Here is a 27,556-nt window from a genome sequence, read left to right as displayed (position 1 = left end):
TGGCTGGCAAGGGAAGTCAGACAAAGAAATAGAGAAGAACCGGATGTTACCTGTTGATGAGGGCTCTGGGGGCGAGCTCATCAGGGAGGGAAGGAGGCTTGAGAGGAGCTGGAGGCAGTCTCTGCTAGGGTGGTCAGGGAAGGTGAGTAAAGACGTGAAGGCAGTGAGGTGAGCCTTAGAGAGAACCGTAGAGAAAGTGTTCCAAGAATAGGGGCCAGCAGGGGCCAAAACCCAGAGGGGGATCTTCCCAGGCATGTTTAGGGATGGTGGGGCATGAGTGAGGGGACAGTGGCAAGAAACAGGCGAGGAGACCCTTGAACTCTGAGGGAGATGATGTGACATCAGCGCGCTCTGAGCAGAGCAGGGACGAGTTCTGATGTGCATTTTCACCAGTGCACTCTCACTGTTATGCAAAGAATACATTTTCGGGCGTGTATCAGCTATCGTTTGCTGCATAACAAACACATCCAAAAGGAATGGCTTCAAAGAGTGGTTTCTAATTTTTCATGATGCTGTGCATTAGGCAGGCCGCTCCTCGGCTGGTTCCCCTCCTGATGTGCTGGGCTCACTCCTGAAACAGAGGTCAGCTGAAGGCTCAGCGGGGCTGGAAGGTCCAAGATGGCCTCCCACACGTTTGGCAGCTGATGCTGGGTTTGGAGGTGCCCCTCTGTTCTCTGCCTGTGGTTCGGACCCTAGCCGACGGGCTTTTGTCAGGCGGTGGGCAGCATTTCTGAGAATGCTCTCTGAGAGTGAAGGCGGAGGCTTCGGCTCCAGAGCTCCCGGGAGGGCAGTTGTGCCACATGCTCTTGGTCACACCACAAGCAAGTCACATGGTTAGCCCCGATTCAAGGGGGTGGAGAGATGGACTCGAGCCATGGCGGGGAAGAGTGACAAAGGCACGTGTGTAGTGGGCTGAGGAGGAGTCGTGGCTATTAGACCACCCAGCACAAGGGCCAGGGCAGCCGTAGGGAACAGCTAGGAGACGACTGCGGTAGTTCAGGGAAGAGCTGGTGGTAACTTGGACCAGGGCGGTGCTGATGAACATGAGGAGATGCCAGAAGCTGGACGCGTGTGGAAGGTGGAGCCCGTAGCTTTCCTCACCTGCTTCTGTCACGGACGCTCTTGACATGGCTGCCCTGCTCTCCGTTCTGCTTCCCTTTCCCTCTCCTCCTCTGGCTCCGTCCGGCTCTGTCCTCTCCCCTCTTCTCTCCGTCCGCTCTCCTCGCTGGTGACCCCTGTCACTCCCACACCTGGAACCGATCTGCAACCCAACCCGTGCCCTGAGCTTTGGCCCCCCGTCACCCCCTCGTTGTCCCACCTGAGGGGCAGCGTACCCAAGGCTAACGTCCTTCTCTCTGCCCCACGTGGGGTGGCTTCCAGGGCCTTGTTTTCTTACTACCACTCTTCAGCCTCTTCCGCTTACATCTTCTGTGAATGTTTGCCGACTTTCACTCACTCACCTCCTGACGTGCTCGGGCCCCGGGTCCAGCCCCTCTCTGTGTCTTCCCTCACTGTCCTCTCCATGGCCCTGGTTGGTGCCTTTTTCTTTTTTTTCTTTCCACTTTCCTGCCAGGAATGTTCTCACAATATCCCAAGTAGGCTCTCTGCTCGGTGTCTCTAAAGCCTAGCCCTCAGAGATCGAACCACCATTCCTTATTCCTCCTAAAGCTCAAAGACCCGCTGTGGCTCCCCATTCCCCGTTAGAGAAAAACTCAAACTCTAGATCGCCATTCTAGGTGCTCTGCAGAGAAAGCGCGTAGAAATTCTCTTTCTTCGATAGTTGTGTGTGGGGTTCTTACTATCTCCTCCATAGTATAGGCTTGTGGAGGGCAGGGACCCCATTTTATTCTTAGTAAATTCCCAGCGGTACCTAATGCACTGTTGTGCTAGGAGTGGCTTGGGGTGTTGAAGGGGAATTCATGTCAGGTAGGGCCGAAGTAGGAAGCTGTGTTCCCACCACAGTGGCCAAGAATTCAGCCCCCAGGTCAGGACATGACTGCCTGTGGCTATTGCAAGAAAGTCCCAGGAGCCTTTCTCCATCCACTTGAGAAGGTGGTGGGTCCAGGAGGTAAATGAAGCTCAGTCAGATTCTGGGGTGTAGCTCCGGTGAGACCTTGGGGTCATCTGACCCAGGTGCTCCGGTAGTGAGCTGTAACTTGTGGCTGCGGGAGTTAGGCAGCTGGGAAGAGGCTGGGAATGGACTGTGGTCCTGACTCCACGTTCAAGTCTCATCAACCCCGAAGCTGGACCTGTTGGATTTATGGATGAGAGGCAGAGAGAGGTCTCCCCTCTCCCCAGGTAACTTTTGATTGTAAAAGCAGGTGGGGAAAAGATCAAATATCGTGGGATAAGGTATTGAAAATCCCCAAAACATAACGGGGTGGGGTTCAATTTCATTGGAGTTTTGTTGGCTGGGGTTGGACCAACTTTCTTAGTGTTCTCTGGTCCATCTGAGCGTAGTGACGTTATGCCCCAAAGTTCACAAAACTGAAATTTAACAGACTTAAATGATAGTTTCTCCCTTCCACAATGAATATTTTCTTGGGGTTTAATTCTCTTGCTGTGGCACAGGTGATCGAGTTCCTCCTGGTTCACAAGTCTTTGCTCTGAACTGGGCCACTGAAAGACACCCATTATCATTACTTCATCGATTAAATTCTTTTTTCTGCAGTCAGGATGGTCCTACCCGCTCAAGGAAGGGAGAGCAGATTTCTATGTATAGAAAAAAAAATAGAGAACTAAAATGGAATTCTTCAAACTTTGGAATAAAAAATAGTATTCTCTGGGATAGTGCCCTTTCGCCTCCGGCTCCTTCTCCCACTTGACGCCACGATTCTCAGAACGATCTTGGGGCTGGGTTCTGGCAACACCGCTTCCTCCAGGAAAGATGGACCTCAATTTTGTGATAAAAAGCAAACAAACAGCCTGCAGAATAATAGCCTGCAAATGATGGAATTGCTCTATAAGAACAAAAATGTTCTGTATACAAGCGGAGTCTCGCTTTTAAGATGAGATTTAGATATCCAGTCGTGGTCTCCTTTTGTGGGTAGGGTTATTAAAAGTTTTATGTTTCTTTTTGCACTTTAACATCCTCATCTCATTCAGCGATCACGGTTTTTTTAATAAAAATCTAACCCTGATGGAGAAAATGGTTTTGACTCCTTAGTGTAATGATGATGACATTTTTAAGGAGCTATTTGCTGGCTGTAGCTGCATGTAAAGAGGGAGGGGGACCCGGAAAACCGTAGATGGTGGAAGAACTCATGAGAAGGTTGGCTTGTGCCATCATTCATCATTTTTTCCCTCTACCATGATAACAAGAATCTGGCGGGTCTGTCATTACAGGTACCGCAAAGGGTTTGAGCTCCAGTCGTCTCTTTATTCAGGAATTAACCTGGCCGTTTTGCTGATGGTTGCTGGACAACAATTTGAAACTTCCATGGAACTAAGAAAGATAGGTAAAGCTATTTCTGATCGCATGATAGGCTGACAGGCTTTGGTCACCCAAACTGAGCACTAAAATCGATCTTCAAATAACTAGCATTTTCTTTCAGAAGGAACGGGGACTCTCTGGGTAGCAGTCCCGAGACTGTCGCCCAAATAAAGTGCGTGCTCTTTGCTCTCTCTCAAGGCTTGCATAATAGGAGAGAAGCTAGAAAGATTTTCTTGTAGCTTCATCTAAAATTCAAATTCTTCAGGTGTCCGGCTAAACAGTTTGTTGGGAAGAAAAGGGAGCTTGGAGAAAATGAACAATTACTGGGACGTGGGTCAGTTCTTCAGCGTCAGCATGTTGGCCAGCGATGTCGGGAAGGCTGTCCAGGCAGCAGAGAGGTTGTTCAGACTGAAACCTCCAGCCTGGTGAGTCGTGTGTGTCTGCGTGTATCCGTGTATGCGTGTGTGTGCGTGCGCACGTGCACATGCGTGCCCCGCTTCTCTCGATACCCGACCTTGTTCTGGCGGGAGAAGAGCTGTAATTGCAAAAGACGGTATCAGTTGCTGCGTTTCTCCTTCTGACTCCCTCGCTAACACAAAGTTATGGCAGCAAGAACTGCTCTGCCAGGTCACTTGGCTTTATGTGACAGGAGGGAAGGACAGACAGACGGGCACGTACAGGTGCAGATGATGCCCTACGTGCTCTATCTCTTTGAGATAGATGGAACCCAGGACTAAAATAAAAGACCTAGATATGGTCAAGAACATGGTGCCGCAGCACTGGCCCCAGGTTAGCCCATTATGGAGCCATTAAACGTGCCAGAAAGAATACTGGGCAACGTGGACGTGTGTTCAGGGTGTATCCCAGAGCAACAAAAGCCATTGGCATGGTACAGTGTTCTCTGTCGCTGGTTCTCAAACGTCAGCATGTATCCGAATCGGCTATATTGATTCAAACACAGATTGCCGGGCCCCACCCTGTGCTACCTGGTTCCAGAGGTCTTGGGTAGGGCCTGGGAAATTGCATTCCCTGGTCTGGGAACCACACTTCGAGAACCACCCTTCTCTGTGGACTCCTTTTGATGAAAAATCTGTTCAGCATGTGACTGCCAGCAAGGTCTCCGAGGTGGGGGAGGGGGGCAGTAGCCGACTTGGCAGTAGACACGAAGCTCCGTAAGAATCGTCGTTCTGTCATTGCTTCCTGGAGTCCCGTAAGAGATGTTCCCTCAGTTCCTGTGCAAATAATCAGCGACGGAGGGCCTGTCTCCAAAATATTGACAGTGGCTATCTCAGAGAGGTAGCCTTATGAGAAGATTTTAATCTATTTTCCCCCTCATCTCTATTTTTCTGGTTTGTCTGAACTGCATTTGGATTACGTGCATAACTTGAAACTTTTTACTTTTAGTGATCCGTGTTCATCTGCCCCTTGTTCTCTCTCGGCTCGGTGAGCCAATCTGGACTCCCAGGGCTCAGAAACTTCTTCAGTCTTTTTTAGTTGGACCCCGTTTCTTCCCCGTCTGAAGGACCTAAATTTGATGCCCGAACCATATCTACCTCTTGAAATCTTTCTGAGGCTTTGTGAACAAGGAGGCAGGCAGAGCCTCCAGCCCTCGTGGAGTTGTTGCTTTTTTTTTTTTTTTTTTAAGATTTTATTTATTTATTTGACAGAGAGAGATCCCAAGTAGGCAGAAAGGCAGGCAGAAGCGGGGTTGGGGGTCAGGTTCCCCGCTGAGCAGAGAGCCCGATGCGGGGCTCGGTCTCAGGACCCTGAGATCATGACCTGAGCCGAAGGCAAAGGCTTAACCCACTGAGCCACCCAGGCACCCCGAGTGGCTGCTTTTTCCAGAATTCCACTCTCAGGGTGACCTGCTGCACCCGAGCCAGACGGAGCTGACTCCGTGGAGGGCACAGCTGAGCCTTGAATGTGTTCTCATTATGTCAGCTCTGACACTGACTTACACTGTTGGGACCTAATACTGTAGGTCCAAGACCACCCTGAGGTTTCTGATTGACGAGAAGAACTCACAGGACCCCAAAACTGTTGTACTCATGGTTAAGGTTTATTACGAGACAAGTGTACAGCTTGAAATCAGCAAAGACAAAATGCACAAAGGGCGGAGTCTGGGAGAGACGAGGTACCAGCTTCCAGCTGTCCTCGCCCAGTAGAGTGACAGGGACAGGGCTGACTTCTCCCCACAAGGATGTATGGCCCCGTGCAGGAAGTACTGACAACCGGGGAGGCTCACCAAGTCTTGGTGGCCAGGGTTTTCCAGGGATGTCAGTTGTGCAAGTTCGGAGCACCCACGTGATTGACCTTAGTCACTGAGTCCCCAGCCTCTGTGGAGATGGCACTGAAAAAGCATGGCCCAAGGCCCCCATCATGCGTCCTGTTGGTAGCATGAACTTTCTGGCATGGCCCGAGGCCCCCAGTAAACCAAAGCATTCTTACCAGGCTGGGTATCCCAAGGGTTTAAAGGTGAGTCCCAAAAGCGAGTCAAGGGCCAGACCTTTCTTGGGTTTGTGTAGAGTTGGGACAACCCAGGCCTACTGAGCGAATCCTTCAATGCACAGGACCCAAGCCAGGCAGAGTCTAGCTGACCTGCCTTCCCAGGACAGCTCCAGACTTGACCCTCCAAGGACAAAATGAGACTCTCTTGCTTTCAGCTCAACCAGCCCCTTTCAGTACCAAAGAGGACGTAACCACCACTGCCTGGCAGCTGGGTTTCAGACACTTCAAACTGCCTGAAGACCGTAAAGATGTGATGAGACTGAAGATCTCATAACTTCAAATTCGGCCTGGTCGGATTGAATTAAAAAAAAAAATACAATGAGTTTCACATTGGGGGTTGGTAGGGATCAAGGAGCATAGGAGGCAGATGGGGGGAAGCAGCGGGGCTGAAGGAGGGAAACGCGACAGTGACAGTTCTTGCGACAGTGGACGCGTTTTCTATCTTACCTGTATCCGTATTAATATCTTGCTTGTGATCTTGTTCTAGAATTTTGTGAGCTGTCGTCACTGGTGTATAAACTGGGCCAAGGGTACACAGGATCTCTCTGTATCGTTTCTTATGACTGACTATATGTAAATCTATAATTCTCCAAAATAAAAAGGTTAATTAAAAGACCATGAGAAGGAAAAAAAATGTTTTTAATTAAATAGACTGAGTTTTAAATTTTGCTGTTTTGGAATTGCTTTGAATTTCGAACTGCATGCTTTTGTTTTTAAGACAGTTGGCATATGTTTCCCAGTGTCTTCACTTTGAATACCATTCGCCCAATGTTGGTAAAAAGCCATGTTGTATGATTTTGTTGGATAAACTTCTTTTGCCCACTCGTTGGGTTTCTTTTCATTATGTGTGTGACTGCCAAAGGATTAAGAAGCACTCACTACACAATATGAATTTAAGTATGAAGCTTTTGGGAAACCTCTTTTAAAAGGAGTAGAATGGAATTCTGTTTCTCGAAGAATCTAATTTATCCATGCCGGTGATTTTTCCAGGTACCTCCGATCGTTAGTTCAGAACTTGTTATTAATTCAGCGTTTCAAGAAACCTGCTATTGAACATTCACCCAGGCAAGAGCGGCTTAACTTCTGGTTAGATATGATTTTCGAGGCAACAAATGAAGTTACTAATGGACTCAGATTTCCAGTAAGTTACGCTTAATCCATTTCTTTCAGGTAGAACAAAAGAAACTGGGGGTTGGTGCTCTCTAATTATTGAATGCTCTGAAAGGTAGAAAACTTTAGAAAGTGTTGGGATACCCACCCGTCTTAGGTAGAATCAGCCAGTGATAGATCAACTCACTAGAAAAAGTGATCTATAACCTCTAAGATAGTGCTCTCATCTGAGAGTCCTTTTGTCTCCCAAGGGACATTTGGTAATATCTGAAGACGTTTTTGGTTGCCACAATTGCGAGAAAGGTGTTGCTCCTGGCGACTAATGGGGGGAAGGCCATGGGTGCTGCCAAAGGTCCCACAGTGATGGGACAGCCCCTCCCCCAACACAGAATTCCCCAGCCCCCAGTCTAAGAAGTGCCAAGATGGAGGAACCCTGTTTTAAGTCACTGCAAGAGTAAGAGCGAAATTTTGGAACTGAGCACCATTTCCCGCTGAGCTTTGGTTTGCCTCCAGTGCCACAAATTAATTTTGAAAACATTATTGGAAAGCAAAATGACTGTTAGCTTTTCATTAAGTATTTGTTTGAATTTTTTGACCGTCTTGTGAGGAGTCATAAGTAAGATAGCTAAGCAGCTAAGCACCCTAGATACCAAATTTCAGATCACTGTCCTTAAGATTTATACCATGAGATTTTGTGAACGTGCCATGTTGAAGAATTTCATGAAGCTTCTAATGAAGATTTAAGTTCTTTGAGATGATTTGATAATGATTTTTAAATCCTTTTTTAAAACTTTTTAGAAGATTTTTATTTATTTATTTGACAGGGAGACAGTGCGAGCACAAGCAAGGGGAGCAGCAGGCAGAGGGAAGAGAAACGGGCTCCCTGCAGAGCAGGGGGATCCCGAGATGGGACTCGAACCCAGGACCCCGGGATCATGACTTGAGCTGAAACAGTTGCTTAACCAACTGAGACACCCAGCGCCCTAAAATTTTTTAATTATGAAATATTTCACACTTGATCTTAGCCGGAAAGTGATTTTTTTGTGAAATATTTTAAACCTATTAAAAGGTACTAAAAAAAAAAAAAAGGAACAGACACTTGCGTAATGTCTACCCAGATTTAGCGATCTTAAATATGTTGTTTTATTTGCTTTAGAAATTCATTCATTTATTCTCTTGTATTTTTTATAGACTTGGGTACCTCACTGCAGATCACCGAGTCTGCTTCATTTCTCTCAGAAACTGTTGCCTTCCTGTTTCTTCTCTGTCACCTTCTTGGGCAGGTGGCCCACCTTCTTGGGCCACCCTGTCTAAAGTGACCCCCTCCCACCTTAACTCTGTTGTACTCACTCCCAAGCTGCACAGGGGACCATATTCCCTATCCCTATGTGTGTGTTTCTTGTCTACCCCGTTAGAGCATGAACACAGCCCCCCGCAGGACAGAAGTCCTGAATGTGGTATCCACGGGCCCTAGAGTGGTGTTGGCACACAGTAGGTTCTCGAGCATTTGTGGAGTATAGCACTTCCCACGTGCTCACTAGGCAGAGTGGCCTGTCTGGTACATTCCTGTGTGTCACAGAAGTCTCTTCTTTCAGGTGCTGGTGATAGAACCCACCAAAGTCTACCAGCCTTCATATGTCTCTCTAAACAGTGAAGCTGAGGAGAAGACCGTTTCTCTGTGGCATGTCTCACCCACGGAAATGGTAAGGAAAAAAAAAATCACACACAGCTCTCTCTTCACTCTCTGCTGTTTCGTCAGAAATGTGATGATCAAGCAGGAGAGTATGTGTTGCTGTGTTTGAAGGAACAGGCATCTGAGCCTGACTTCCAAGGTCCAGGAGTGTGTGAAAGAGACTAATCACAGATGGGCGAGGCGACGCTGGTTTGCCCATTTTATATGTGTTTATATTACATATTTGTGTATGTGCATGTGTCTGTACAGATGTGTGTATATTCGTGTGAATGAGTATGGGCTTGTTGAAAAAAGAAGTTAAACCATGAGGAAGTGGATAAGGAGCAACGGGAAAGTCCCTCCAAATCCCCCAAACCTCGTCCGCATTCCCTTTCCCCTCCGCAGGGACTTACGTATGTGTAAGTGTGTGTATGAGTGCATACGTTGTGTGCGTGTGTGTAGAGAGAGAGAGAGAAGCGTTTTCATTCAAGTGTGATCATACAGTATATATAATTTTGCAACTTTTTTAGTTGACTCCTACATCATAGAGAGTTTGTCAGAGAGCACACAGTGATCCGCCTGGTGTATGATATTCCCTGTGCGCCTGTGTCATGGTGCTACATTTCTAAGGGTGGACAAAGCGTAATGTGTTTCTCCTCCTGCCTGCAGCACACATTTCGGTCTCAGCTGTGCACTCTAGCCCGTGCTAGATCCGTCAGTGCCCATCCTGGTGGTGACCCCCTACATGCTCCAGTGTATTGTTTCAGGAACACAATTCCCAGAAAAGGAACTGCTGAATTTAAGACTACTTTTGTTTAAAATTCGATAGCTACAGGGCGCCTGGGTAGTTCAGTCCCTTGAGTGTCCGACTCTTGGATTCGGCTCGGGTCATGATCTTGGGATTGCGGGATCAGACCCCACACTCAGTGGGGAGTCTGCTTGGGAGTCTGTCTGCTTCACTTCCTCTGCCCCACCCCCTACTCCAGCCTGTGCACGGAGTTGCGCATGCGCACACGCTCTCTGAGCTAAGTCTTTAAAAAAGAAAAAGATAACATTTGATAGCTACTAAAGATAAAGTGAAATAAATACAATGTGATAGCTCCTGTCAGGTTTTCACCACTTCAGTTTATATTCACATCAATGATAGAGGAGAGGAAACATTTTAATTGCCCACTGAAGAGATCACAGAAACACTGGGCTGTACCTGGTGCTGTGGTAGTAACTGTCCCCCGCCACTTTGGTCTCTGTATCTAAACTATTACTTCAGCTTCTCTCTTTTATAAAGTATCTTTAGTAATGAAAAAATCTAGTACCTTTAACAAGCGCATTCACTAGGTAGTCTATTTTTGGATTTGTTTTCCTGGAGTGTGGGAAGACTTCTGCCATTAACCTGGCAAAGGAAGATTTTTTTTTCCCCTGGAAATAGGAATATGAGCAATTATGTCTTAATCAGATAAAAATAAACAGTACCTTCAAAAATGAAACATAACATTGAAGAATAAGCAGAGGCCCAAAATCATGTAAAAAATTCCTTATCAAAAATAGTCCTGACACAGCGTCCCCGCATTGTCCGGTACGACGCGTGACTTCTGCAGGATAAACAAGTCGCCAATGTGCCGTCTGCCGTGGCGCCCGCAGTCAACAGGACGGCATTGTGAGCTTTGTAATTTGTTGAAAGTGAATCTCATGTCCTTAGCACCCCCCCCACACACACAAAACAGAAAGCAAAGGACACAGGGACACTTTGGGAGGTGATGGAGATGGCCGTTACCTTGACCGTGGTGATGGTTCCGTGACTGTCTGCGTATGTCCAAACTCCTCAAATTATGCACGTGGAATTTAGGCAGGTCTCTGTCCTTTATACCTCAGTAAAGGCGTATAGAAAAAAGAGAGAGACACGAAATCTCAAGTTGCCTTCGTCCACTTGAGCTGCCGTAACAGAGTACAGAATAGACTGGGGGCTCAAACAACAGACCTTTCTTTCTCCCAGTTCTGGAGGCTGGGAGTCCGAGGGCGGGCTGCCAGCGTGGTCAGGTTCTAGCGAGGGTCCTCTTTCCAGCTCCCAGAAGGCTGTCTTCCTCGTGTGTCCTCCCATGGTGGAGAGATGGTTCCCGTGTCCCTTGTAATAAGGGGAATAATCCCTGGGGGCTCCCTCCTTCTGCCCTAGTTCCCTCCCCAAGGCCCCGCCTTCGAAGACCGGCGCACCAGAGTTTAGGGCTTCTTTACCAGCTCGTTTGCAGAGACACAAACGTTCCGTCCGCGACACAAGCATAAGGCAGGAAGTTTGTCTGATATTTCACAGGCAGTGAAGATGGGCCGCCCTCATGGGTGCTTGGCGTTGCTTTTGTGGCTCTTGTTTCATTTCACTGCACTCTGTGTATTAATTTAAATCTCTGAGTGCAAAAGAAAAATATTACAGCCATAATCAAATATATACATGATGATCAAACAGCTATACCTCCATTGAACAATACATATGTTTTCTGTTAAATTTGCCTCTTGAGTTGTTTTCAACCTTTTTTTAAAAGATTTTATTTATTTGACAGAGAGAGACCACAAGTAGGCAGAGAGGCAGGCAGAGAGAGAGAGAGAGGAGGAAGCAGGCTCCCCGCTGAGCAGAGAGCCCGACGTGGGACTCGATCGCAGGACCCTGAGATCATGACCTGAGCCAAAGGCAGAGGCTTAACCCACTGAGCCACCCAGGCGCCCCCGTTTTCAAACTTTTATGGAAGTATAACATACACACTGGAAAGCCCATCAATCGTATATGTACAATTTGCTGGATGTTTGCCAAACGAGCACACCTGAGTCAACAGCGTGGTCAAAGAAGAGAACAGCAGACCCCTCCCCCCACAAAACCTGGCTTTTCCGCCCGTTGTGCCCCCCCTCCAGGTCCCATGCTTTCGATGTTGGAATTCTTGTGCCTTGCTGATTTTCTTTGTGTCATTGATGCCACGGGGACGGGAGAGGATGTTCAAACTTCTGATCTGTAACCTCACTATTCCACTGACATAGTCACAGTACCTCATGTTTTGACAAGTACTCGGAGAAAGAAAGTAACCCTATTCAAGTGACTCTTAAGACTTTTAGAGCCAAATGGTTTTGGTCTCGTGGAATTCTACAAACTTTGCCCATTTTATTGTCCCTTATAATGGTTACTGGCCCTTAATGGACATTCCCGTGGGTACACAGACTATCTCCCTAGTTGTAAATGTTTCACTTTGTACATAGTCTGTAATAAGAAATGGAAAAGAACGATATAAGCAGCAAATGCTGGCTTTCCTTGACTGATGAAATGTTTTGCACAAGTGCTCATAGTTGTCAGAACAAACGTCTGAGGGAAATATAAATTGCCTTTTTTGCTGTGAGAGGAAGCTTTTGCTTTTGCCTTCATTTACATTTTTGAAATTCTGCGCATCACAAAAGCAAGCAGATTTGCCTGGAGTGAGATGACATTTCTCTACACAGTGTTGCATTTTTTCCCGGTGGGCTGCGGCTGGTAGCGGGGAGATGGCACGCATGCGTGTATTTGCAGCGCTGCTGTAGGAGCGGATGGAGTTCTGGTTTGTTAGCCAGGGACGTCTGCTGGTAAATGCGTAACTCGAGACACGGGGACATGGGAGCAGAGCGCTGACTTGTAGCGTTGGCCTCTTTCTGCGGTATAACTGCTCCCACCATGGCCAGTTTCCAGCAACCTCCTGCAGGTGCCCAGACATGGGGCTAGGTGGAGATGGACGCAGCTGACCCCAGGGGCCCCCAGCCCAGGAGTGCACGCAGGCCACAGAGAACAGGTTCAGACACAGCCTTGCCCCCTCAGTGACTCGTGTGCCCCAAAGTCACCAACAGACAGAGTAGCCGCCGACCCCGACCACACGGGTAGGGCTGCTTGTCCGGGAAAGCTCTATTGTCATTGCCTCTTACACTTACGTGAGCAACAGGACAAGCACTTTAAAAAAGCACAATTACAGAATTGTCCTAGACGCCTGAGATGCCTCCGCAGAGGTCGCGCTCTGGGACAGGGGGACAGACTCTGAGTCGGCACCCCGGGGACCCTGGAGGTGTGCCCCCGCCTCTGGCTTCCCGGCCTGTCTCTCTGCAGCCCCCCCTGGCTTTCCTTCTAGCGCGCCCCTGCTGGGGCCTTCTGACCCTGATGTGAAAAGCTGGAGTCTTAAGTCCATTTCCTCTGCATGATTTCGCTGGGATGATATAGCCGCCCGTGGAAAGGGTGAGGTCGCCGTGTTGACGGGAGGCCGTGTGATGGGAGGAAGGCAGCCACCGCGGTCACAGTGGAGGAGACCGTGCCCGTTGACCCACCGGGACACGGGATCAGAAACCACGCGGCCAGCCCTGACTTCCACCACTGGATGTTTCATGACAAACCCCACTTGTACATGCCAGAGAGTGTGCACCTCACAATTTCATTTACATGTTCTTACAGACCAGGGACCACTCTCGGTGCTGGTGAAGGCAGCATAGCGGTTGCTGTTCCCACCCTTGGATGATGGGGCGTGGGGTGGGGGGGGGCTGTTAGGAGGGAAGCTTCTGGGCTGCTCCTCATGTTCTGTCTCTTGATTTAGATGCTGGTTACAGCGAGTCTTCATTTTGTGGACACTTACTGCAGTGATCACTGTGCCTTTTTCTGAACATAGGGTATATTTCAAGTCAGAAGTTGAATAATAATTTTAAAACATCTGCCCTCTTGATGCTCCCCCACACCATGACTGAATCTCGTGGCTTTCCAGATTGAGACAGACTCTCTCTTACAGAGTGTCAAGCCCTTACACAGCCCCACCGTGTCATTGTCCCCGGAGCTGGCCCTGCAGGGGCTCGCAAGTGCTCTTCTGTCCTCCTTACCCCCTGCGGTTCCTCCTTCCAGCCATCCAGGCCCTAACTTCGGCGGAGGCGTCTCTAACCGCCCTCCTACCACTTTCACCGAATGCAGGCTCCCTTCCCCCCGTATCATGTGTACGGTATTTCCCATCGCTGTTGGATCGCTTTTTGAGAATGTCTCCCCAAGAGCTCCACATGGCGAGTGGGACTTGTAGCTGTTTATATCCATCGTATCTACAAAGCTGGTACCCCCCATGCCCACTGACAATGGTAGAGGGGAGTCCGTGTTGGTGACTTCTTAACCCGTGTATCTCCCTCCCAACTCAAGTCCCCTAAGCTACCCTAGAGTAAATTTTCCGTCTGTGACTACTTTGAAAACTCCCTTGACCGGCCTTTTTCTATAATTGTGAGCTTTTTGCCTGTAGGTAGATTGGACAAGGTGCTCTCGAAATGGCCCTGGTTCATATTTCTGTACCCGAATCCAAAAGCAGGCTTCTGCTCTCCACCACTGCCGCCTTCCAGGGACTCTGAACACAAGTCCCCTGAAACCCACTCACTCAGTCTTCCTCCTTGGATGGGTCCAAGGTGATGGCTTTCCCATTGGCATATACTTTGATCTCTCAGGGCCCTCAAGGGTTCTCCTCTTTTCCAGAGTAGAAGCTGAGGGCCTGGGATGGTCTCTGAGGCCCTGCATGGTCTTCCTCAGGAGCTGGCCAACCTCCTCCCACTCTTCTCTCTGCTGGTTCCCAGCCATGCCCTGGGGACAGGACTTTTCCCCTCTGCCTGAGGCTGTTGTCCCACCCATGGGTCTTCAGGGCGCATTCCTTTACCTTCTGCTGAAAAGTCATCAGAGACCCCTTCCCGGAGCATCTGGCGTAACACCATGACCCCCACCACACCTTAATGCCCTTGCCAGCTCTCTGGCTTTGTTGTAGTGCTTTTTGTCCTCTGTCATGGTATTAAGTTACTAAATTGTGGCTCTTCTCTCCTCAAATATAATCCCCATGAGAGCAGGGGCTTTGTTCTCTGCTCCGTCCTCCGTGCTGGTATCTTGCCCGGCACGTCGTGGGCACTTAATTGACATGGATGAATGGATGTTCTCCCACTGACAGGCCCTGTCTCCTGGCTCTCACACTTCTCTGGGGCACTTCGCTGGCCATTTATGACCTTTTTCAGGCCAACCAAATGTGTTTTCTTATTTTAAATGATTTTCTTTTGCTGTGATGTCTTGGTATCGTAGACTATGGCTCTTCTGAAATGGATTTCAGATCTTTGTTCTGAGGCTTAGGTCTGTGCAGCGTTTTTAAAGTACAGGCCATGGTAGTGGAGGGAGGGAACAGTTATTTTTTAAAATGCATCATGTACACATTGAAATGCAGGTTAGTCTTAGTGTTAGTTATGACAAGCTATCTGCAAAAAGAAATAGCCCCCAAATATCAATACCTTAACATGATAGAAGTTTATGCCTCATATTATAAACTTTTGTCAGGGTCCCCATTCCCCCTCATAGCAGAATAGAGGATCGCTGAGGAGGTTATTATGAACCATAACCATAGATGGTGCATGTCATTCCTCCTTACATCCCATTGGTCAAAACTCCGTCACGTGGCCCCACCTAGCTGAAGGGGAGGCTGGGAAATGTATTCCAGGCTCTATGCCCAGGGGAAGAAAAGAGATTGGGGAGCCCTGATTGGTGGCTACCACATTCTTGCTCCTGCAAATATTTTCATAGGTCACTCAACTTAGGTGGACTGTTCCCAAACTTATTTTAGAGTTTTCCTAAAATGTTGACAGAAGATGAAAGTCCGTCCATTCAGTGTGTACTTACTCTGTGCCTTTTCTGTTTCAAATTCAGATCATTTGCTCTCAACTGGATTAGAGATGCAAATGAATTTTTGTAATACATTAGAAAATGTTTCTGTTCTTCCAAGTTGCATGAAATATATTGCTCTAACTCCTGAATCTCTCTTGAAAGTAAAAGAGCAGAAGTGATTGGCCAGAGAATAAAATGAAAGTGTTTTGGGCTTTTTTGCATGGAAAAAATCAAGCTATACTGACTTTTATCTTTAAAACCTGCAGAAACAAATTCATGAATGGAATTTTACAGCTTCTTCCATTAGGGGAATAAGGTAAGAACATAAAGGAAAATGGAATTATTGTTCTAATACAAATAATGATGAAAATGTTTTATTTTAGTGTTTCCACTCATTTATAATATGTGATATTCTCATTTTCAGCAGAATCCTCAGCTTGTTGATGTGCTGCTAATAAGGGCTTCTTGGCTTGTTTAACAGAGAAATTTGGGGGGCTATCCAATAGACTAAACTCATCTCAAGCTTTTTTAGAAAATGAAGTTATATCTGTAGAAACAGAAAGCATTTCTTCTTTGAGTCATTGATGTCCAAGTGCTCAGGGAACTCCAGAATCCCAGTAACTGAAGGAGTTACTTGGTAATGACACTCAGTTGGGGCCTGAGTAGAATAATGGAGCCAAGGGTATTGTTGTCCTCATTTGGGGAGCAAGTGGTCTAGTCCAAGGAGAGCTATGGTGCTTGCTCTTTGGATCGGGGTGGTGACCATTTGGTGGCCCTTGTGGCTACACTTTGAGCCTCACTCTGCCAGCACATCCAACGGTAGGAGCAGCTCAGAAGCAGATATGAATTGTAATCCCTCTTTCACTATTTAACCTTGACAGAATCACTTAGTCCCTCCAGGACTCTGTTCATAGTTTCCATTAGATGGAGGGCTCGGATTAGAACGGTATGTTCTTTCTCTGATGGTAAGACCACAGGCCACTGAATGAATCCCCCGTTACCTCTAGACATGTGTGATCCTGTTCTAGACACAGCGCTATTGAAATTAAAATAATATTTTTGTCACTTTAAATATTTTGTCACTTTAAAGGGAGGAAATAATTTAAAAACAGTAGCGTATTTGAGTAATACTGATGCAAAGTTAAATTCAGTGTTGAACATTTTCAAAAACTGAATACCCCAGAAACTAAGTGGTATTGAGAACATGCAGTCAAGAACATTTTGTTTGTGCCTTCTCGTAGAGATACCTCTTGCTGCCATTCCCCCATCAACAGGGAGTGCAAATGACCTGGGGTGAATCAGACCCTGGAATCAATGTGCCATAAAGAGCACACACTGAACATTCCCAGTGCTGTCCAACTAACCATGATGGTTTCTTCACAAATTGGTTTCCAAAACTTATGTGTGACCTGGTTTTCAGGATTTTTAGATCACCCTGTACTATTGCTCTTTCAACTCAGTATTTTCATGTAATCCTTGACAAATGAAGAATGGCTAAGTAAGGTATGAATCTCAGGAAGGGATGACTTAGGAGAAGATAAAGTGGCATCATTTGTTTGAAGAGAATTTTGACTTTTCCACAGTGCTGCTTGGCAAAATGAGGGCCATTGTGTAGGCTTTGGCCCAGTAAGGTTAAAGACCTTTCAATAGTGAAATCCATCAGCAGATGGAGTTTGGTGAATTTCTGTCACTGGGTATGTCTAGGAAAGTGGAATATAGGCTGAGGTGCTGTAGAGTCAGATCCCAACCTCAGGGGTAAGGGACCAGATAACCTGTGAAGGCCTTCCTTGAGCTACGATGCCATGTGTATTACTACCTCCCTTGTGTGGCCCCAAATAACTACGTCCTGGTATTTTTCAAGTCAAGAAATTCCTTAGATGCCATAATACATTATTTCCCACATAAGCTTCCTGTCTTGTGTGTGAAATTATAAACTCTTGAGGACAGAGACCATATTTATTTTCCTTTCTCACTGCTCTAGGCTTTGCTTAGCGCCGTATCTCTGGTAAGTTCTTGATATAGATGAAAGTCGTTTGTTGAATACAAACTCAAACATATGCAAGATAAATGTCCCTATTTAAATTATGTAGAGAAATAGAAGTCAAACTGGGGGAGTAGTGATTAAAACATTAATGAATCCTTCAAATTTGTGGAGTGGAAGAAAATCTGTGATTAGATTTTTTTCAAAAATGTTAAAGTGATGACGTAACTTGCATATAATAATCCTTCTTATGTTTTTCCAATTTTACAGCATATCCAAGTTTGATGAGCGATGTTGTTTTCTTTATGTCCATGATAATTCTGATGACTTTCAAATCTACTTTTCCACTGAGGACCAGTGTAGTAGGTGAGTTACAGCTGATTCAGGGGCTTGTGATAGAATTATGGGTCTTTGCTGGGAAGAGTTTTTACTTGATATGCTGCCTTTCTTGAAATTTTAACTTACAGAAATTTACTTTTCCAGCTTGACTGGAGTATAATTGACATACCATGCAGTCCACCCACTTAAGAGTGTACAGTTCAATCTTTTTTTAGTATATTCACAGTTCTGCAACCATCACAGTCATCTAACTTTAGAATATTTTCATGACCCCTCAAAGAAGCCCAGTGTCCATTACCAGTTATTCCCCCATTTTTCCCTCCACCTAACACCCCCCCCCCAATCTCTGGCTTGGGCAAAAACTAATCTATTCTGTCTCTCTGGATTTGCGTATTCTTATATAAATGGAAACATACCATCTGTGGTCTTTTGTGTCTGATGTTTTTTAGTCATGATAATGTTCTCAAAGTTCACCTAGGCTACAGCACGTTATCAGTACTTCGTTCTTTTTTTTTTAATTTAAACTTTATTTTTTCAGTGTTCCAAGATTCACTGTTTATGCATCATACCCAGTGCCCCATTCTTTCTGTGTTCCTCACTCTCTCGCCGTATGGATGTATTTGATCTGTCCATTCAATTGAAAGACATCCGGGTTATTTCCACTTGTTGGCTATTATGAACAATGCTGCTAGAACATTCACATGCCAGTTTTTGTATGGCCCTGTGTTGACATTTCTCTTGGAGCTAAATTACGGGGTCTTAGGTAACTCCAAGTTTAACCTCTGAGAAACTGCCAGGCTGTGGTCTGATTTTACGTCATCGTCAGTAGTGTACGAAGGTTCTAATTTCACATGTGATTTTGTGTCCTTGTGCTCCTGGCCATCCTAGTGGACATCAGGTAGGATCTGACTGTGGCTTTGATCTGCATTACTGTAATGACGGAAGATAGTATGCATCTTTTCATGCACTCACTGGCCATTTATTTATCTTCCTTGAAGAACTCTCTGCTCAAATTCTTCACCCAATTAAAAGAATTTTTTTAACCTTTTATTTTGGAAGAATATTCAGAGCTATAAGAAAATTTCAGAGGGGCTCCTGGCTGGTTCAGTGGGTAGAGCATGCAACTCTTGATTTCAAGGTCATGAGTTCAAGCCCTGCTTTGGGTGTGGAGGCTACTTAAAACTTAATAAAATTCTTTAAAATAAATAAACAGTTGCAGAAAAACAGTACAGAATTTCCATACATATTTCACCCAGAATTCCCATGTTAACCCTATACCGCACTTACTTTACCTTCACTCCTTATGCATATGATTATTTTTGTTCTGGGCCGCTAAGAAGTGAGTCATAGACCTAATGCCTCATGGCCTCTCATTCCTTCAGTGCGTATTTCCTAAAAACAACATTCACTTCCATAATCACTGCACAGGTATCTAATCAGGAAATGAAGACCAGTAAGGCTCTGTACTTGACATACCTTATCCCCATATGACTTACTGTCCAACCGATATCCTTTCCAGCAAAATACAAGATTTTTTTCTCTGCCTCCCCGCCAGTCCAGGATCATACATACATTTCATGGTCATATCTGTATAGTCTCGTTTATCTTTGTTGGTGCCGCTTTGTCTGTCTTGACTCCGTGCTCTCAAAGAGCACAGGTGGTTGGTCTTGTGTAGGCCATCGGTTGGGGTTTGTTTGCCGTTTTCTCCTGATGACGTCAGCATCGTGCATTTCGGGAAGGAACAGCACAGAAGTGATGTCCTGTCCTTCTCACGCACCACATTGGGAGCCCTAGGGCATCTCTGTCTCATTCCTGGAGAAATGAACCTGGCTCACCTGGTGAAGGTGGTATTGGCCAGTCTTCTCCCAAGTGCCCATTTTGAATTGGGTTATCTGTATTTCTATTAATGGTTTTAAGAATTCTTTATATATTCTGCGTACAAGTCCTTGATCAGATATGTGATTTGCATGAAAATTGCCTGCCCCCAATCGGTGGCTGGTGTGTCCCTGTCTATGGGGCCCTCTGCGGTGCACAGTTTTTACATTTCGATGCAGTTCAACTTGTTTTTTTTCTGTGGTCATTTGTGTTTTGAGGGTCACCTGAGAAGGTGTTGCTTGACCCAAGGTGTTCTGTGGTGTTTGTTTTCTTCACAGAGTTTTAGCTCTTCTGTTTAGGTCTCTGGTTGATTTTGACGTCATTTCTGTATATGGTGTGAAGTAAGGGTCCAGCTTCATTCTTTTACTTGTGGATATACGGTTGATCTGGCCCATTTGTTGAAGACATAGTCTTTCTCCTACTGAATGGTCTTGGCACCCTCAGAAAATCGGCTGACCATAAATTTCAGAGTCTATTTCCGGACTTACACTTAGATTCCGTTGCTCTGTATGTCTGTCTTTACGCCAGTACCACGTTTCTCTTTCTTACTGTAGCTTCATGGTAAGTAGGAAATACGGAAGTGTGAGTCTCCCAACTTTGTTCTTGCTTATAATAATCGCTTTGGCTATTGTGGCTGCTTGCATTTCCATGTGAATTTTAGAATCTGTCAGTTTCTGCAAAAAAGGCAGCTATAATTTTGACAGGGATTGTGGTGGAAATAAATAGACCGATTTGGAGAGCAGTGCCGTTCTAACTGGAGTAGGCCTTCAATCCCTGAGCATGGCATAACTGTCCATTTGATTAGGTCTTCTTTAATTTCTTAAGACAGTTTTTTGTAGTTTGAGTACAAGTCTCATACTTTTTTTGTTAAACATAGACCTAGGTGGGGTTTTTTTGATGTTATTATAAATGGAGTTTTCTTAACTTCGTTTTCAGAGTGTTCATGGCTAGCATATAGAAATACGCTTGGTTTTTATATATTTACTATCCTGCAATCTTCCAAATTCATTGAATAGTTCGAATACCTTTTATGAGTATTTTAAGATTATATTTTTAAAGTAAACTCTACACCCAACATGGGGTTCGAACACACGACCCTAAGATCGAGAGTCACATGCTGACCAACTGAGCCAGCCGGGCCCCTATGTCTCACACTTGGTATTGAATTCCTGAAGATTCTCTGTATATAAGACTGTGTCTGTTGCAGATGGAGATCTTTAAAAGTTCTTCCTTTCCAATGTGGATGTCTGTCTTTTTCTTACCTGTCTGACCAGGCTGTCCAGTACAGTGTTGATTAGAAGTGGCGAGAGCAGACATTGCATCTGGTTCCTGATCTCAGGGGGAACGTATCCGGCCAGTCTTTTATCAGTAAGCATGGCGCTGCCGGCAGGTTTTCACCGATGGCCTTTCTCAGGTTGAGGAAGTGCCCCTTACTGCTGGTTAGTTCAGGGTTTGTATCATGTGGTTTGAGAACGTTTTAACTCAGCATGTCTCAGACACTCCTTATGGTACCATATTTGAAATCAGACTCAATATCAGACTAGGGGACCCTTAGATCTCGGTCTTCAACTTAGAAAAGCTGCTGCCAAAGATGAGGCAGAACACCCCTTTACCACAGTTGACCTTTCTGACTCTCCCTCGGTCCCCGATGCCTTTTCTCACCATATGTCTAAATAATTTCTCCGTGACATAGAACATACATACAAGTCACGTGTGTTAAGTGCACTTACGTTTATCAGTGCCCCAGCAGGCGCTTCGTGCCTCTTTCCAATCATTGAGCCCCCAGCCCCTGCATTGCTAATTTTTTTAAAGATTTTATTTATTTATTTGACAGATCACAAGTAGGCAGAGAGGCAGGCAGAGAGAGAGGAAGGGAAGCAGGCTCCCTGCTGAGCAGAGAGCCCGATGCGGGGCTCAATCCCAGGACCCTGGGATCATGACCTGAGCTGAAGGCAGAGGCTTTAACCCACTGAGCCACCCAGGCGCCCCAGTGCTAACTATTTTGATTTCTATCACTGGTGGTCAACTTTGCCTTTTCTTGATCTTCAATATATAGAATCATGAAGTATGTACTCTTTGCTTTCTCACTCACTTCCCTTAAAATAACACCCATTAGACTGAGCCGTGATATCTGGATCAGCTCATCCTTTCTGTCACTGCACCGTGTTCCACCGTGTGCCCACACTACCGCGTGTCTCTTCTGTTGGTGAACATTTGGTCATTTCCAATCTGGGGCTATTAGGAATAAAACTGGTGTGAACATTCTTGTATAGGCCCTTTGGTGAAGACACACATTGATTTCTGTTGGGCATACACCTGGAAGTTGGGGTTACTGGGAAAAGGGCTGGTCTGCGTTCGGTTTGGACTAACTCCGCCAGTAGATTTCCAAAGTGGTTGTGTCACTGTCCACTTCCACCAGTAGCGTATGAAATGCCACTTGCTCCACATTTTTAACAACGAGTGGTAATGTCTTGTAACTTTTAGTTATTCTGGTGAGTTCATAGCACAGGTCTCCAAAGAATTTTGACTATTGTGTTTCACAGCTTTCAAAGATAGCAAAGAAGCAAAAGTCGGATGGATTAGTTACAGACAAGAACATTTTAACATTTTATGGGAATTATCTTCAAGTGGACAGTGATCTTCCCTGCCATCTTACAGGGAAATACTCAAAATGTTGTGAGTCAAATCACTTGAAACAACTACACGAGTGTAAGAGGTAGCTGATGTGGCGCGAGCATCTGTGAGAAAGACCTGTGCGTAACAGTGGACAGTAAGCTTGATCTGTGTCAACGGAATGATGAGACCACCTTCTACCTTTCCTCCCCACCCCCTCCCTCCATAAGACCTTATTTTGCCCTAAGAACGAGAGTGTCTACAGCTTGAGAGAGGTGAGGGGTCCCCCCTCCTCAGCACTGATGAGATCACCTCCAAGACACTGGTCGTAGGGCCAGACTTGAACAGTAAGGGGACACCTTTCAACAATTACCTGCTGGTGGAGTGACTTAAAAACAAGTCCTGGAGGAAACATTGAAGGAACACAGAGGAAAGACTCACAGGGCTTTAATAAAACTATGTACCTTTCTAACGGGCTGTTCCGTAGAAGAGGGATTGATTCTAAGCAGTCTGTGGATGGGACCCACATGAATGAAGTCTTAGTTGGTATAATGTAGCATCTCTCATTGAGTTGTCCTCAAGAATGAGCAACATTTTGAGGTAATGAGTTCTCCATCACTGGAGATATTCAAGCCTCAGTTGACCAAAAGGTGGTGGGGCTACTGTATACAGGGGATTCAAGTATCACGTGAGTATTTGAACTAGATGAGATAACCCTTAAAGTGCTATGTCAAATCATGGAGTAGGTTGATTTTTCCTTGAACTTGTAAAAACTTGGTGTATATTTAATCACAGTTTAATAGAATAAGACTAAGTGACAGGTAGGGAACATGCGCGATGATAATTAACATCCTTGTGACATTTGCTGTTCTAGGTTTTGCTCTTTGGTTAAGGAGATGATAAGCAACTCGGCAGGCAGTACAGTAGAGCTGGAGGGGGACACAGACGGGGACACCTTAGAGGTGAGTCAGGGAAGACCTGCAACACGGAAAATACTGCTTATTGTGTCTTTGATGCTTCAAGCAAATGTCCCATTTTGTGTGTGAAAATCCTTCATGTTTAAAAATGCTCTCAAGCACAGGAAACAAAGGGAGAGCTGCTGGAGGGTAGGTCTGGGGGGGGTTAGCTGGGGGATGGGCATTACGAGGGCCCTTGGTGGAATGAGCACTGGGTGTTCTGTGCAACTGGTAAACCACTGAACTCTGCCTGTGAGACTAATGATACACTGTATGGTAATTAATTGAATTTAAATTTTAAAAATGCTCTTTTGTGGCTGCAGCAAGGGGCACAGGAGGGGGAAGCCGGGGCGGGGCTCCCAGCGGGCCTGGGCCGGAGCAGGGTACGCAGGGAGGGCCGGGCTGCACCCCCACTCCTGGCTCTGCCGGCCTGCACAGCGCAGCGGCGCGCTGACCGAGCTCAAGTTGGCGTGCCAGGGCCGCGTGGGCGAGAGGAAGCTGGAGCTTGTGCGGGGGGGCCCGGACCTCTGCTCTTGGCTCTGAGCTGGACCCAGCGCCCCCCACCCCACCCCCGGGCTGCTGCTGCTGCGCTGGCTGCTCGCCTCCCTGCGGCACTGGGACCTGCTGCGGTGCCTGCACCATGCCTGGGCCCCGTCCGGGGGCGAGACCTGCGCACAGCATCTGACCGAATTTGTGACGATGTGGGGTCGGACTGGAGAAGACTGCCCCCCCCCACCTGAAAACTGTGACGCCACGATTGATGCCATCCCGGGGAACCGGCCACGCTACCCGGGGGAGCCGGTGAGGGAGTCACTGAGACTAGAAGCGCACAGAGACGGAGACGGAGGCGGTGGCAGTGTGTCACCTGGTGAGGGCGCTCTGGGCATCCCCCCCAGCTGAACCACCTCCCCGAGGAAGATAAGGGGGTTGCACACCTGGAGACAGAGAACGCTGCCGTCAGTAGAGGTGGCCGCACCAGCAGCACTGACTCTGACGTCCTGGGACTCGGATGGGCCCTCCCTGGGGGCTCCTGGTGACCCAGCTGCTCTCCTCCAGGGGCCCGAGGACATCTGTACAGACTGAACTTGGGTTCCCCAACCAAGGCTGACCAAGTGTTTTCCCAGTGCCAGTGCTGTGAAGACCTATCAGTGAGCCAGGACAAGGGACCCCAGTGTTCAGGGCATGGCTGGCTTCTCGGTGACAGCTGGCATTCATCGAGAACTTACCCTGTGCCCATTGGGGCTTTGGGTGCAAGACACATGCTCTTGTTTATTCCTCCTGCTCAGCCCTGAGGGGGGAGTCTGTTGTCCCATGAAACGCATCCCTGCGAGAGTTGGGATCCCTGTCCAGCAGGAGAAGGACCGTCCAAAGCAGCGGTTCGGTGCTGCAGATCTGCAGGTGCAGAGCTGGGTGGTCAGGGGTGAAGCGAGTCGAGAGCAGTGGCAGAGCTGGGCGGAGAACCGAGGTTGTCGGGCTCCAGGGCCCACGCTGTGCCCACTGACTCATGTTGTTGGTGCCACAGCTGGCCAGAGGCTTTGAGGCCGTTGGTGTAGACCTGTACACCGGGGCACGTGGCGTGGGGAAACCTGTGGGCTCACGGCCCTTGAGTGTGTTAAGAAGGTTTGTGAGCTTTGTGAGGACACCCTAAAGTGCTTAGGGGTGACTGAAACCCTGTCAGTGCTCTACGAATGTTAGTTCTTAGAAGTATTAGGACTTCTGTGATGCCACAGTTCGTTACTATCTCTTATCAAAATCCCCGTTCTTATAATAGATTTAGCAAGGGAGCTGGATCCTGTAATTTTAAAAAGCGGCTTTCCTGCTTCCAAGGTAATCTTATTAAAGCTTAGGCCTTGACCGTGGAAAGCACCATAATACAGAGAATTTCCCATTCCTCTTGAGGATTAATTCATTTCTCATAGTCTCGAAAGTCTGCTCGCGGTCAGTCTCGGGACTCCTCGCGGCTTCCCTTCGGCCGAACCGGAACAGGGTAGCTGGACTTCGCAGCAGCTCCAGGAGCCACTAACAAGGGGAGCGTTTGCCCTCAGCGGACCGGTCTGCTAGAGGCCACCTGTGACCAGCTGCACACCTGCTGGTCTCTGAGAGGCATCTGGGAGCCCAGTGGCCCTCCCTGGTTCAGGCCTTCCAGCTCTGACCTTGAGAGAGCCCCGCATGATGTCCTACCATGCTGCCTGGCCCATCGGTTGCAGAGGCCCTGGCCACCCTGTCCTGCTAAGCTGCAGGCCAGCCTCGGAGCCCCTGCACGCCTTCGGCAAGTCCATACTGACACCAGGCCCTGTGCTGGGAGCTGGGGCCGTAATAGGAAATGAGAGAGAAGTGGCCCTGCTCTGTGGACCCCACGCACCTGGCCTGGAGCCCGAGTGCTAACAAGCAGCTCACAAGCTCAGGGTGCTGCCGAGGTGCTGAGCCGGTCCCAAGCCCAAACCCGTGCGGCCTGGCCCTGGGCAGTGCCCTGTGCGTTTGCTCACCTGCCAGCGCCCCTGCGTCTTCAGGCCTCAGGGCAGAGCTAGTTCTGTGGCTGGTAGACGCGTCTGCACGGGCAGTAGGTGTCAGTGGCTCGGCTAACGGCTGGCTTTGGGAGGCAGGTCTTCTGAAAAATGTGTCCCTGTTTCTTGAACAGAGGCAGATTTCAGACAGAGGGCCTTCCATTTCTTCGTGGTTTATGACCTAAATTCCTGGAATGTGTAAATGCCGAACAGCCTCACATCCCCCCCGTATCCTCCGGAATGCTCCTGCCCCTGGAAGGAGCCCCCAGTCCTTCACACCACGTGTTCTGATAGAGGCTTCCAAGACCTGTGACTTCTGTGCCGGGAATCTTCCAAGGCTGGTGAGCGGACAGGCCTTGGAGTGAACTTGCACAAGAAGCTGTCCCCAGGAGATGGTGGCTCAGAGCCGGCCGGAAGCTCCCTTCTGCTCAGTTCACATGTCAGCGGCCGGGAGGCTTCTGCCCTGACCAGCGCCACGCCAGGCACTGAGGCCTGACAACAGGACAGGCACCGTGCCCTCAGGAAGCACACGGTTTCCCCTACTTGGTGAAACAGAAGGAAAAGAGTAGCAAACGCAAACATCCGTGTATAGCGAAAGCCCAAATACTTACAAGGGCACTGGAAACAAAGATCCACAGTTTAAAAAAAAAAAAAAAAGATAAACTACTCTTCCATGAGTAAGCTAGCCGTCACTCTGCGTGACTTGCAGAGATGAAGTCAAATAGGTCTGTACAGAAGAACCTGCCTCCTTCGGTATCTTCTCAGCCAAGATGTTTCAGAAAAATCTGGCAAGGACTGAAGTAAAATTTTCTTGTGTGTACAACATATAGAAGTTTTTTTTTTTTTCTCCACTAATTCAGAATGTGTGCCTACAAGAGAAATAGTCGGCCAGCCCATGGTACCCATTCGTCTGTGGATGGACACATGGGCTGCTTCCGTATCTTGGCTGTTGTCAGGAAGGGTACAGTAAGCAGACGGGAGCATGTATCTCTTTGAATTGATGTTTTCATTTTCTTTGGGTAAATACCCAACATGGGAATTGCCGAATAGTACGGTAGCTCTATTTTTAACTTACTGAGGACCGTCTATGCGGTTTTCCAGATTGGCTGTGCCAGTGCGCGTTCCCACCAACAGCAAGCAACAGTTTCTTTTTCTCCACAGCCTCACAAACACTGATTTTTGACCTTTTTGGTAATAGCCAGTCTGACAGGTGTGAGGATCCCAAGATCTTGTGGACACCACAGCCGCAGTCCACTCATTACGCGGTTACGCCTATGTGTCTGCACAGCTGTTCAGAGTTGCCACTAATTCAGGTCCTCCCGCTGATGACAATTTAATGAGATTTTTACTATGAAGTTAGTTGGGAATTCATTCTTTGAGGTTTCTTTCAGAAAATATCAAAAAGATCCATTTTAATCATTGACTCGGGTACTTGAATTCTTACTTTAGAATCAGAGTTTGTTGTGGAAGTGAACGGACTGATACTCTCTGAAGGTAACAGATGGGTGGGGGCGAGAAAGGTTTGCGATCGAAGCCTTTTATGGCACAGGCTGATGTCCGGTTCAATCAGATGTGATGGCAACCTGTTAGTGATCTTAACCGTCATGCGCATCCTTGGAAGTACGTTGGAAGGGACCGACACATGTTCTCTGCTCTTCTGTAAGTAGGCACAGTGGAGTGTAGAAAACAACAGAAGGCAGGATGGCTCAGCCTAGAGTTAAATGTGTTGTCTTCCTCAAGAGGAACCAACTGGAATGCAGCTGTACAGCAACTTTTGATAATGAGATTGGGGGAACAGAATAGCGCGGGTGATCACAGGTAGAATGTGTGCATCGTGTCTGACACTAGATCTGTCCATCTAGAAGGGGGGAAGCCCTGCCTATGTGGTTTGTATTAAGAGCATTTTCTTGCTCTTCGGTTCT

General features: G+C 47.3%; 1 protein-coding gene across 1 annotated transcript in view; it reads left to right on the top strand.

Moving 5' to 3' along the window:
• The window catches only part of MAP3K15 (mitogen-activated protein kinase kinase kinase 15), a 115,671-nt gene that overhangs the window by 62,727 nt on the left and 25,388 nt on the right, over nt 1–27,556 (top strand). Inside the window, exons 8-14 of the mRNA XM_059157232.1 lie at nt 3,346–3,458; nt 3,699–3,858; nt 6,932–7,082; nt 8,647–8,754; nt 15,633–15,682; nt 17,618–17,713; nt 23,049–23,136. Of these exons, the coding sequence (XP_059013215.1) occupies nt 3,346–3,458; nt 3,699–3,858; nt 6,932–7,082; nt 8,647–8,754; nt 15,633–15,682; nt 17,618–17,713; nt 23,049–23,136 (766 nt within the window). The remainder of the gene's footprint in view (nt 1–3,345; nt 3,459–3,698; nt 3,859–6,931; nt 7,083–8,646; nt 8,755–15,632; nt 15,683–17,617; nt 17,714–23,048; nt 23,137–27,556) is intronic.

Source organism: Mustela lutreola, chromosome X (genome assembly GCF_030435805.1).
Source record: "Mustela lutreola isolate mMusLut2 chromosome X, mMusLut2.pri, whole genome shotgun sequence".
NCBI classification, from domain to species: domain Eukaryota; kingdom Metazoa; phylum Chordata; class Mammalia; order Carnivora; family Mustelidae; genus Mustela; species Mustela lutreola.
This window is presented reverse-complemented; position numbering and strand designations above follow the sequence as displayed.